At 36.5% G+C, this 13,487-nt stretch overlaps 1 protein-coding gene across 1 annotated transcript; it reads left to right on the top strand.

Moving 5' to 3' along the window:
• The first annotated feature begins 7,372 nt into the window (after positions 1-7,372).
• On the top strand, positions 7,373-7,975 carry LOC144447169 (atrial natriuretic peptide receptor 1-like). The gene has a single exon (XM_078137074.1). The coding sequence runs from the start codon at positions 7,373-7,375 to the stop codon at positions 7,973-7,975; it is 603 nt and encodes a 200-aa protein (XP_077993200.1).
• The last annotated feature ends 5,512 nt before the right edge of the window (positions 7,976-13,487 follow it).

The raw sequence follows: 13,487 nt of genomic DNA on the forward strand, positions 1-13,487 counted from the left end.
AAAAAAAGTTAAATAAAGTAGACGATGTATGTCCCTGTTTGTAACTCTAAGGTTTGTTTGTTACTGTACACACACACATACACACATACACACACATACATACATACATACATACATACATACATACATACATACATACATACATACATACATACATACATACACACACACATACCTACATAGCGTGCGTACGTGTGTGCGTGCGTGCGTGCGTACGTACGTACATACATACATACATACATACATACATACATACATACATACATACATACATACATAGAAAGTGAACGCAGGTAATCAGTACATAACCTCCAGTCTACATATGCATGTGATGCTTCCTTATATGTCGAAACACCACCAAGCATAAATAGCACAAATATGTTATTTGTGTTTACATGTGATTTCTCATTACGTAAATCACTTCCTGTACGTCCAATAACAAACTCTTTACATATGTATTGTTTTATAAAGATGCATTTGGGCTACTTGTTTTCAAAGATATTTTTATTTCATGTTGAAAATGATTGTAAAAAGTTGTTTTATTAATTAAATTCAAAATATGTACCACGTTTTCACACATATTACCAGTTTATTCAGTGCCTCGAGGTGTCTATTAATTACTACTAGTAAGAATTATACATTGTATCGATTGCAAGACACGTTTTGTGATTCCTCGACCCCCTCGTCCGTCGTAAATAAAGTTGCAGACAAAGCTCTTGCTATTAATCACGAATATATTAGTAAAAATATGTACTGCATAGGACACGGTTTGGTATAAATGAAAGAAGATCACAAAAGGTGACCACAAAGTATTCGTTATTTTCTAACATTGTATACCTACTTCATATTTGCCATATGACATTTGGTTTGCTCATTAAAATGTTTTGAGTGAATTGAATTTTGTTCCAGGATTCGTCTTGCACTCACAAAGGCTGCTACATCTGCACGTACGGTATATGTTCTTGCTGTCACTCACATACTTGCACCCTTCAATAACATTAAAATACCTTTTTATCATGCAACACGGTTGAAAGCCTGATACCAAGACTTTCTACATAGTACCGAGCCAATAGAGAGCTTGCAAACCCGCCATGTTGAATGTTGCATCAGGGGAAATGTGATAATAAATACTAATCAATTAGTATTGTAAACAATGTTGATACATTGTTTGTAACCACAAATAATCAATTCACAGTCACCCTGACCATTGTGGGGGGGTTGATTTTATCAGTAGCTACAGATTAGGTATTACGATAACCACAGATAATCCCATATTCCTTTGCTGTCTGGATTGCAAGTTCCGTATTATGAGGACACAATAATAACAGGTTGTAATTAACCTTTACCGTCAAATATAACTGTCTGTAACTCAAAACAATCCTATAAAATTTCAGCTGATGTAGAAATGTGCTAAATGTGCAACTGTTCCTGTTGTTACTACAAAAATGCTGCAGGACGTATTTTAATCTGGGTGAATGTCCTACACGACAACTAGATTAAACTAAGCCTAGTGTAATGTTAGTATTGAATCTTGCTTATGATCGCCTTTTCTCTTAGTTGGAATAATTGGGCTCCCCTTGACATTTGCTATACATATACATATACTATGTCATTGTTAATATAATACATACATACATACATACATACATACATACACACACACACACACACACAAACACACACAAACACACGCGCGCGCGCGCGGACACAAACACCAAATGACACAGGTGGCCACTGTAACCTCGCTACAGTGAAATATACTCCAAAATGATTAATAATTGCACTAAACTATTGCCTAACTATCCCGTTTCGTCTGTTGATTTGTTGTAAGAAAGCAACTAGTTTACTATTATTTGATATCTCTGGCCTTTATGTTTAGTAAGTAGAATACTACAGGTACTTTTTCATGTACAACAAAGATGTCCTCAAACAGCTTGCACCACTTTATTTTCGCAGCCAATACAGCGCATATACTTCTTATTTGTTGTACTAATTTATGGTAATTAATATTGAAAGCCATTGGTTCATCTTTCACATCATTGTATATCATGCCACATGTGTCACGCGCGGTCAAAGCACAGAAACTTCAATTGGAAATTTGATGCCATGAAAGTTGTGTTTAGTTCAACTCATTCTCAATAATTTAGCTTCATTTCTGTCGACGATTACCAGAGAACACGTACTATGTCTAAATAAGTTATGAAATAATCAAACTTTGTCGAAACGGTAAATACAATGATGATATTTCCCGTACCCCCATCTGCGAAGTTTAAAATAATGTCATATGGTACAAAAATGCAATGATTTATTATTTTTTTCATGGTCCCCTCAGTTGGTCTTCTCTATTGATGAACGATTACGCACGTTCTATCAGCTAGTTTACACAGACATAAACTAAATCTATTATGACAACATGTTGATATAAACGTGTAAGCTGTTAATTGATGGTCCTGTAATTACATTCACTCGGGGGTATCTCTGATCATGCTGATAGGGAGTCTTTCTCAAGTGGTGGCACATTGAACCTCATTTAGTGTTTACACTAGCTTGCATATATACACAGCGTGATAGTACACATGTATAATTAACCAAGACACCGCTGTCACCCACTTGTGTGTAATCACATATACATAGCTTTAGATTGAGGTTTGCTGACAGCTAACTGCTTGCCGTGGTAGCATACTGTTTCAATAATTCTAAGGTAACATAGTCATTATGGTTTTAAAAATAGTTTCCGTCATATACACAATAAACTATTTGTAGTCACAAAAAAGTAATCGATGCACAAAATGTTTAGTCACTTTAGAAGGGGCTAGAGACTACTATTGTTGAAAATAGATGCCATGGCTGCTGGGAAAAGTCTCAAGTGATGTTATTTAACTCAATTCACAGGATTCAATTACACGATTTCACAAGATACGCTTACATTATACGATCTATTGATGTTTGTGTAAATCGGATCAGATTTCGATCAAGCGTACGTCAAACACTTCTAACGTTGTCGAAAATGAACTGATAATCTGTTTCCTCAAGTAACAGACTACAGTTTATCCGCTCTATTCTCTGTACTGTTCTGTACGAGGTTAACTAAGCTAAGAAGTATTGCAAAGCTATTAAAGGAGTATTTCAAGGCTTAAATCAAGCTAAGGAGTATTTCAAGGCTTCATACTTGTGACTTGATAATAACAATTGCACCGTGTGTTTGACACTTTTTTTATTGACAACGCGAATTAGGCTAGCTCGTTCCCTTAACATATGTGCAGCACTTTTGAATATTTGTAAAATATAGGATGAAATGAAATAAATGTTAACAGTTAAATGTTAACACATTTTCTGTCAGTGAATTATGCAGATCACTTGGCACTACACTAATTGGGGACCTGGCAGGATAGAGATCGCAATGTGAGTTAATGATTTAATCCCATGTGCTTATAGAGGCTGCAATGGATTGTATGCTCCCAGGGAGTCGAGGAAGTAAAGGGCCGTTATGCCGCTATAGATCCATGTCAGGTGTAACATTGCAAAGCGCTTTTCAGCATATGGTGGGGAAGCGCTACATAAAAACCAACATTATTAGCATTACTATTAAGAGACAAAAATAAATATTTAGTATATGAGTTGTATATTAAACAAGTCTTTTTGGAAGACTCATGACCATTTATATAATGTACATAAAATTAACATTGAGATAGCTAGTTTATCTCAAACAACTGAGTGCAGCTATAGCTAGTTACTTTTAAAAGGAATGCAAGAGAATTTTATATGAGTCTCTCTCTCTGTCTTCAAATGTAAAGCCTCTGGGCTACCTTAATTTGAAGAGGTTGCAAAATATGAGGTACATATGCATTAATATGTAGTTATCATATGTCACCTTTGTGACAGGATTGAATGACATTGGTTTTTATGTATGTATGTATGTATGTATGTATGTATGTATGTATGTATGTATGTACGTATGTATGTATGTGTGTGTGTGTATGTGTGTGTGTGTGTAATACCTGTGTATAGCTGGACAGAGCTTGATGGACAAACTGACACAAGGACAGTATTCATTGCTATATAAGCCTGCTAGATTTGTGTCGAGAATAAATTGGACATGGTTCAATAATTAGATGTAACTCCTTGTAAATAAAGTATTAACATAGTTTATGTTAACCCCTCTTAAAATTACGATACAGTGTTTGAAAAGAGTCATGGGTTAAAACCTTATAAACAAATTGGACGCTACAAGTCCAACATGAATTACGACCGTATGTGGATAAAGTATAAATATCGAACCCAGTGGGGTTAGATGTTTGTTGGAATGGCATTATTTCCTTCTGTTTAATTAATTACCAATTCGCCCATAGATTTAAATCCAAAAAATGCCGTCGGTTAATTAGTTGGTTGGAGTGAGTATTTCCGTATTGGATTAGAAAGCACCATCGTTCAGAGATTCTTCAGTTGCTAAGGCGAAAAACAATAACAGGTCAAGAGCTTACTTTATTTTATCTTTTGCTTCGACAGAATACCGCTTCTGTTATAGTTTGATGAAATATGTACATGCATCACTGGGGAAAACAGACATACGTGAACGACAAGAAGACAAAGAATTTATACCTTTTTGTTTTAAAATGTTAAAAAAATATTTAGGATCGGTGGTTTAATCTAGGGTCGGTCGGGTTATCGGACACAGGTAGTTTATTTTTATTCGGTCTAAGTTAAAATACAGGACAATAGCACAACTCACACAAACATAAATTTACAGACAATAAGATTAACAAGAGAGAGAGAGAGAGAGAGAGAGAGAGAGAGAGAGAGAGAGAGAGAGAGAGAGAGAGAGAGAGAGAGAGAGAGAGAGAGAGAGAGAGAGAGAGAGAGAGAGAGTGTCCTACATTTCTTCCACTCACAATGATTAAGATCGAGTATCCCATGATTAGCTCGAATCTCTCACAATGTAGCGAAACTAGGATACTGGATCTACATTCCACTTTAAATATGAGTTCATCGTGTCACATCATGCAAATGCTGTTCATTTGATTACGTTTTCTAATCAATGAAAATCAACATAAGTGTACCAATATGTTTGAAGGTAAATCTAATACCAATATGTAAGTTTCTTCTGTACCGACGGTTAAGGCATTGCTGGCTAATCTGTCGCCCGTAAATGTCGTGAACTGTTCAACATCGCTAAAGTACTACTTCTACCGCCTAGGGTCTGTATTGATTACTTTAAACAGTATGGTTGACACAAGCGTGGGTAGCATAAAAATTGACCGTGTTGTGCCTATTTGCACATAACATGATATCTTAACCAATCAAGTCGTAGCAAATAACTTAAAACACAGGAATAAATTAACAAGTATTAATGTTTAACGCTTATGGAGGGTAGGTAGACAGTTGATGTACCACAGGGTAACATTTTCAGAGTCCGTTCGTATCTTCTTCAGCTATTAAAACCAAAACAGCGACACATTGGGTATTACCTACCCCACGAGTTGTCCACCTGCCTTTAATAAACCACAGATATAGCGCATGCGGGTAAATTCTGTCACCATGCTGACGAAGGGTTTCTTACTATGGAGACACAGCTTCACCATTTTCAATCATTAACATATTTTCTGCCAGGGAAATATGCAAATCACGTAGCACTCTGCTTTGGAAGAAACAAAAGCCGGTGTTTATCAGTAACATTCATTGTTACGTTGTCAGTAGTTAGTCAGACATCAAATAGCACTTTTAAACATGATAGACAGCATCTTATTGAAGGATAGAGAAGAAAATGAGAGAGAAAGAAACCCAAAGAAAATACACCAGACAACCACGACTGAAGGTTTGATTAAACGGACGATATATGCCATTGTACTGTTTCACTTGAAATCAGTGACTATACAAAACACTTTCAATCAGAGACTGAAAGCCGAGGTTACTAGCCAATATATTGAAATATTGAAATATAGTCAATTTTTGCCACTAAATTATGACGTCATCTAGCCACTTTTATGGGTTAATATGTCTCTTTTTCTTCCGAGCAGTTCATCATTAGTTGATTTTGCCGTTTGTTCGGATCAATATTATCTCGAGTTCGGTATATTCTGTTCATCTTCCCCTAGTATATTTAACTACCCCCCCCCCCACCCGCCGGTTATTTCATACAAGATATTTATCGAAGAATGTTGGAATAAATCTTTAGCGTTCACGGTCATGAACTAATTTCGACACTGGTCTCTTAGCGAACGACTATATCCGCTCACCGCATAACACTCAATAGTCGCCATTACATCAGGGATAGTGAAAATTCGGTCAAACACATTTGGACATCATCTCGCAGCCTGTGACAATGAAAAAGCCCCGTGCCATCTACTGCTTCATCATGAGAACTAACGATCTTTAAAAATGATGAAACCATTTTTTACAGTCGTGCCACAGGACTCGAAAAGGTGATGTGATCATAATACTTATTACCATGGAAACAAATGTCGACAACTTGTACTGGTGATCAGCAATGACTGTATAGTCATTCACGCACACGCCCTCATCTCGTATGCAATGACACTGGTACTTTTTACCTGTAAATAACGGAATGTGTTACTCTTCATTGTGTGATGTTATTATTCAAAGCCGGTGATTTGCTATTACTAATGTAGTATCTATACTGTGCCGTTATGAGGTTAGGTCTCAATGGTGAATATCTCACACAACAAACAGAGAGACGATTTGATTGGGCGCTGGACGTAAAACATAATCGTTAGCTTCAAGCGCATCGAGCACTGCATCTGCTGTCCCCGTTACGTATCAGACTGGGAAGAGAGAGGGAGAGAGAGAGTGTGTTGATGTTGCCACTGTTGTGAGACCGACACATTTCATTTTATTTGACAACCCGATGAGTTGCGTGCCTAACATTCTTGAGCCGCTGTGGGATTGGTTATATACAACAGTGTCGTGGAAAACATGTGTATTTGATAGTTATCGCTGGTAAAAAGCGACAGTGAAAAAATACCGTGTGTGATATAGTGAACTGCTAACGTTCTGGATACAATATAAACCCTTGTGTAAAACAGCATTACATAACTGTATGAGTTGCTGGCAGCGTCGCACTCGAAAAGTTTTAACACCATTCGCCAATACGTTGCCACAGACGTATCGGGTTCGTCAAGTGTCCTTTCACCTTGTGAAGTTCAATGCCAAAACACCGAACATCTGAAAACTGGTAGGTGACGGATACATATTTGGACGTTCATGATTTTGAAAGGTTAGAGAAGGTACATAGCCGAAACACAAATTGCAATTTTCACTATATAAACTTCCAAATATGTTTCTATGGGTACTACTTGTAGTATGGAGCTGTTGCCTAAGTTTGACCGTGCAGACGGATTTCACTATCCTTCTTACCATGACTCAGCTACCGAACAGACCATACGCTGTCAGAAAAACTGGAGCTGCCTTTTATATCGCCTTGGACAAGGTCAATGCCGACCCGACACTGCTACCAGGACATACCCTGGTGTTTGAACAATATCTTACCTGGTGCTGGTCAGCGGACACGGTCGGTCACATCGTTGATAAAAAAATGGTGAACTCTTACATCGCTTTCATTGGACCAGGTTGTTCGGAAGAGGCTACACATGTAGGACAACTAGCAAGCTATTGGAATATATCCTACATTTGTGATATTTGTTCGGACCTAGGATTTTTAGACAAAGTATGGAACTATGCAACGATGATTCGGCTGTTCGGTCCCTTCGCCAAGCTTGGTGGTTTCGGTGTGGCTATAGCCGACAAGTTCGGTTGGAGCAGGATCGGTCTTATAGTCGATTCGTTTGGATTGCTAAGGCAACCTGCTGAGGGACTGGAATATCAATTTGGAAATAGGAACATGACAATCATTTATAAGGAATATAACTCGATGCATGACCCAGAATACGAAAGCACATTTATTGATGTCCTCAAGGCTGTTGCCCAGAAGAGTCGTAGTAAGTACACAAAGAGAAATTAAACGGTTTTATGCATCGGTAGTATCTAATTTTGCCCAGTCATATTTCAATAAGGGTGACCCTATTTATTTCTTCTTTTTCTCACTACCCGACCGACCCAAATGTTCAGCTCCGACATTAAAATAAGAAAAATATTTTTTTTTCGCCCGCCCTTAATATTTTTGTAAAACAGTGCCCTCTCTGGCAAAAAGGCAAGTGTCTGAACTGTCGACGTCATCTACGGTCATAGCGGCGACGACGACACTTGTTCACGAACAGAGCATTTCTTTCATGACGGAAGTTATTTAAGTAGGGGGCAGAGAACATGGCAATTGTATAGAGAAGCTGGGAAAGGGCTTGTTGCCAGGAATCCAATAAAAAGAAGACAGACAGGAGGAAATGGAGAGGCTGGGAAACATGAGGATGATTTTTGTTTTTTACCATTTTTTACTTTGTTTTGTTTTAAATCGACTGACCGACAGACCCACAGTTGCCATGAATAAGTAATGAGAAACATTAAAAAATATAGGCTCACCCTAACAAAGAAAAGAACAGTATATACTTAATCATGCTTAAAAGCAAATATTTCTTTTCAAGATAAAATTTATCTTACATATTACAGAAGTTGTTGGCATGTATTAAACATTATGTTTTTTCAGTTTTGGTGAATTTCAAAAAATCTCAGCTTGTTTTGAATATCAGATACAAAATATTCTCTGGTATTATTTAGATGACGCAGTGATGCTCCTGGAAGCTATGGCGTCGAGTGTGGAATGACATAAGAGATACACATATTGGCAACGTCATAACCCATATTAATTTAAACCCAAGAGAATGACTCTTTATGCATATCTCATTAGAAACGGAAGTAAGCAATATTAGACTATTTATAAAAGAGGCAAAGTAAGTGTTTTGTTTCCTCGTCATTGGATTATATGTTCTTTCTCTGCTTCACATCGGTTACCACGTTTACCTGTTCACAGCGTGTACGTCTATTATTTGCTGCCAATCCAAGGCATGCAACATAATATACCCTCAGAATTCAACCTAACCTTGCCTTGAATATTTTGTGACTGACGGCGAATGTTGTAATACTCTTGATCTCAAGAAGCCATCTAAACCTGAGAAATAATGTGATATCCGATAGCTATGGTTCTCCTTTTATATCACGTGACCAAAATTCGTTGGATACTTTTTTCTCGGAGATTGAAATGAACTTGAATGTCGCGTTTTGAATGTTGCAATAGCGTTGCTGTCTTCAATGTAAGCGTCAACAGAAAGTATCTTTAAGTGCATGGTAGCGGAGATTCGTTTTACCAATCACTCGTATCACCCAATTCGTTGACAGTCATTTAGTTATCTACCATGTGTACAATGCAAAGCGTTCTAAAGTTGCCACATAATTTGCAACGACATCCGTACACCCACCAATACTAAGTGTGAAATAGTGGATATTAAACAGGGTCTTTGCACTTGTATGCCACGTTTCACCTCGAATTCTACTAAAAAAAGAGAGATAAATCTATGTATTTTCAACTGTAATTACCGTTGATCGTGTCAAGTTTGTGCGAGCATTTATACGAGTTCTTACAAAACACTATGGTCGTCAACTCTAACCCTTGCCAGATGATTTAGATCACGACACAACAGCTATTACAAATGGCCGATGATAAAATCTGGTTAGCTGTATATTATCTTGTTATCAAGAATAAGTGAATAAAAATGTGACGGTATGATCTGGGCGATACACGAACAAAGAATCGATAGCATTGTATTATACTAACGAATAGGAGATCAACCTTCAACAAACCTTTTTCTGAATATTGGAAAATAATAGTCCAAAACGTATAATAGAAGTATCAGTCTTTTTTGAAATTTCAGTGCTATTTTCTAGTATGGGTATATATATATAAAACGAAACTGTACCCCCTCACTACCTCGTAAATGTCACTTCTACGGGCATTCCAGTCCAGAAGTAAACTAGATTTAAGCTGAATGCCTTCCACTAGAGCAAAGTCTTAAGGTATTTGTCCCTACACACAATAATTGTTGGAATGTTAACTCTGAGCTAAAGCTATCACACGTGATATACACCCCTTAATTGCTTTTTTTGCTAAACTATAAGAAATTTGTATACCTAAGATATTGCCTAATTACTGAATATTAATAATTATGTAAATAAATGAATAGTCCAGCTTTATACTAAATTATAAATCAACACCTGTCCCAAATTATAGGGAATTTGAATCTTGTATTATTAAAATATTAGTCATGTAAATGACTGATTACAATGACAATCTACACAAGTAATCTATAGCAATGCATGTATCAACATATATGAAATTTGAAGTGTGCGTTCTTAAAATATAATTCCTAACAAACGAAACATGCGACAGACAGGTACAGAATTTGAAGAGTGCATTCTTGAAAGCTGAATTTGCAAGTTTTTCACTCAAGACAAGTGAAAATGCTTGCATAAAATCTTAATTAAGCTATTCTAGTATAACGTTAATGTCGACCCATGTACAATTATCTGCCATTATTAAAACAGTTGATGACGCATTTTTTCATACCTACACTAAATTACGTCATCGAATCTTTTATAAGTTATATCTTAATACCAGGATTGAATTTAGTCAACTGTAAGTGATGGTTAAGTATGCTTCAGTAATTAGAACAATGTGAGTAAAAACTACGAGTCCTCAAAAAGTATAAAGAACCCTTTAAGATAAAGCATAATAGCTGAAATTCCTTAACTACTAATCAAAGTAAAAGGTGCATCAACAAGCTTCTTTGAACCTGTGCGTTTCCTTATATTTGAAGTATGTTTCAAATTATCAAGTTTGAAGCGGGCATTCTTGAGATGTAGCCTAATTTGGCAAAAAAAGAACAAGCAACAAAAAAATATTTGTTTTTGATAACTTAACTTCAGAAAACAGGGTGGGTAAGCGGGGATTTTATTTGCTTTTACATTTATGTGGGTTTTTTTTCAATTGCTTCAATGCAAAGATAGTCGTTGGACACAATACTTCCGTAACAATTAATGATGTGTAAAAGAAGTAAATGAAGGCAGTTATATGTGATTCATGATCAAAGGTAGACGAACAAAATATGCAGACTGTGCTGTTGTAGTCTAAAAAAACATCGCTTCTCTCTGGAATATGATTACAAAAAGAAATGAAGAGATATAGTTTGGCAAGTAAATTTACATGAAATGTCATTAATTGACCTTTTTTGCATGCACAAAATGTTAAAGGTTGGCGGCTTAATCTAGGGTCGGTCAGGTTATCGGAAACACATTATTTTTGTTTATTTTGCCTTTCTGAAATCATTAATTATTAAAATATTTAATCAAACCTAGCAGTTAAATTAATAAGGTTTAGAAGATACATTTGCCCTGGTATAATGAACATATGTACCACATTATATAGAACTTGAGGATTGCAGTCTTCAGATATAGTCTAATTACTGAAAATTATTAATTATGAAAATGACTCATTAAAATTAAAAGCTTCATAAATACGTTTTTCAGGATATATGTGCTTTGTTATGTTTGAAGTATTTACCAAATTATATTGAATCTGAAGTGTGCGTTCTTAAGATATAGCTTAATTACTGGTGACAAGCATTAATTATGCAAATGAGTCACTAATATTCATTGTTGTTAACCAAAACGTAATCAGTTCTACCCATTACCCTAAATAATATGTGTACCAGATATCCATCCTTTTTGGAGAAACCGATGACACAGACAGGCAGGCACACACACATACATAGATACATAGATACATACATACATACATACAGACAGACAGACAGACAGACAGACAGACAGACACACACACACACACACACACACACACACACATCCCATCCCATCCCTACAATATAACCTTTCGGGAGGTAAAACACGTGCTATTCTGTGTATGAAATGGCATTTGGTTAATACAAGAATTGGCGAAAGAAAGCCACAGGGGATTCGACGTGTGGGTTGGGAAAAAACCAACGCATTAGGATTAGACCGAAGCGTTTGAGGCTTTCGCATGTTTGACTGATCAGATTTTAAACGTATACTGCAAGTGTATTTTAAGACTAGGTTTTAGTGGGAAGCCCTCGGTTCTCACATTTTCGAAAGCTGGGCATTTACTTGGGATTACTATGTAAGGTTGCCTAGTACTATATTAGACAGTCGGGTACTTTTTACGTTTAGTATTTCATAATATTGCATATGACATTTAGTTTAGTTTATGGCGTCACTGATACAACTACAGCATGCATTCCAGTGTACGATTAAGCCAAATGATCAGATGAGGTGACAGCTATCAAACTGTTTGAGGAATTAAACACATCCAGAGTCTATTTCCCTCCAATAAATTTCTGTGTAAGCCACGAGGATTGGCTGCTTCCGTATATTGAAAGGACCCGATAGCCTTTGTATGTTAACCTCGTGTGAACCGACTATTCCGAATTGTCAGCAGCAATTTCAATCATGTAAATATTTACGTGCTTTTTAAGATTTAAGCTTTCGCCTAACGAGCAAGATATGTGACATGCATACACATTGTAAAAAAATGGTTGCATTCCACGACGAAATCATCTGTGTACATAACGTTGATGAATGCTAATGAAATAAAGGAGTGAAAGCACAGATGCATTATCGGGAGAGTTAAACAAGATATGGTAAGATTCTTAGATTCGTCAGATGAATCGTAGGGATTATAGACTTGACAAGTTACACCCAAGTATATTCTACCAGTCAACGCAAGCTGTATTAAACCTAGTCTACCAAACATTGCGAAAATGAACTTATAAGCATATGAGCTTTGGTGAGCTTTCTTGATGTAAAAATGAAGTTAAATTTATGAACTTAGATAATACGCATATGATAGCGTGTTCACCTCTTGTAGTCGACAATTTGAATGTTAAAGAGATATCCCTTTATTTGTATAGGGCGTAAAGTCTGACATATAGTAGTGTAAAAACGACATATCAAACGGCATTATCATTAAAGCGAAGAGTTTGATGTCGACTCAGACCACTATGTAGTGGTGTGAGTTGTGAAGAAAAGTCGTTATACCACTTCATACCCTAAACGGAATGCATGACAGTCACTGCAACTCGAAATGTGCGGTATGTCACTTTTGAATCATGGATTATTATCTCCGTACCATAACTCAGCACGTTTTCCTTTTCTATAATTACACATCATCAATATCAGCCGGCAACTGACAACTTTTAAACAATGAATATTTGAACAGAGCACACCATACTTATAAACTAAGGGTTATATCTGCCGTGAATACACTTGTATTGATTACTGCTATCAACTTAGATACGATTGTGGATGATGAAATGACACTTTTGGCGACTTACTTAACTTTCGAATCTTATAACGAAGCTCTACTGTACTTACTTCGTGTTCAGCCATGTATTTGGGATGTCCTGAAAGGGTTTATGAGACAACGTCACGTGGTGTCACCACAAATTAAATACCCCAATCTGCTTGTTTTGACACTAGTTTTCAGTTGAAAACAA

Source organism: Glandiceps talaboti, chromosome 16, assembly GCF_964340395.1.
Source record: "Glandiceps talaboti chromosome 16, keGlaTala1.1, whole genome shotgun sequence".
Lineage (NCBI taxonomy): Eukaryota > Metazoa > Hemichordata > Enteropneusta > Spengelidae > Glandiceps > Glandiceps talaboti.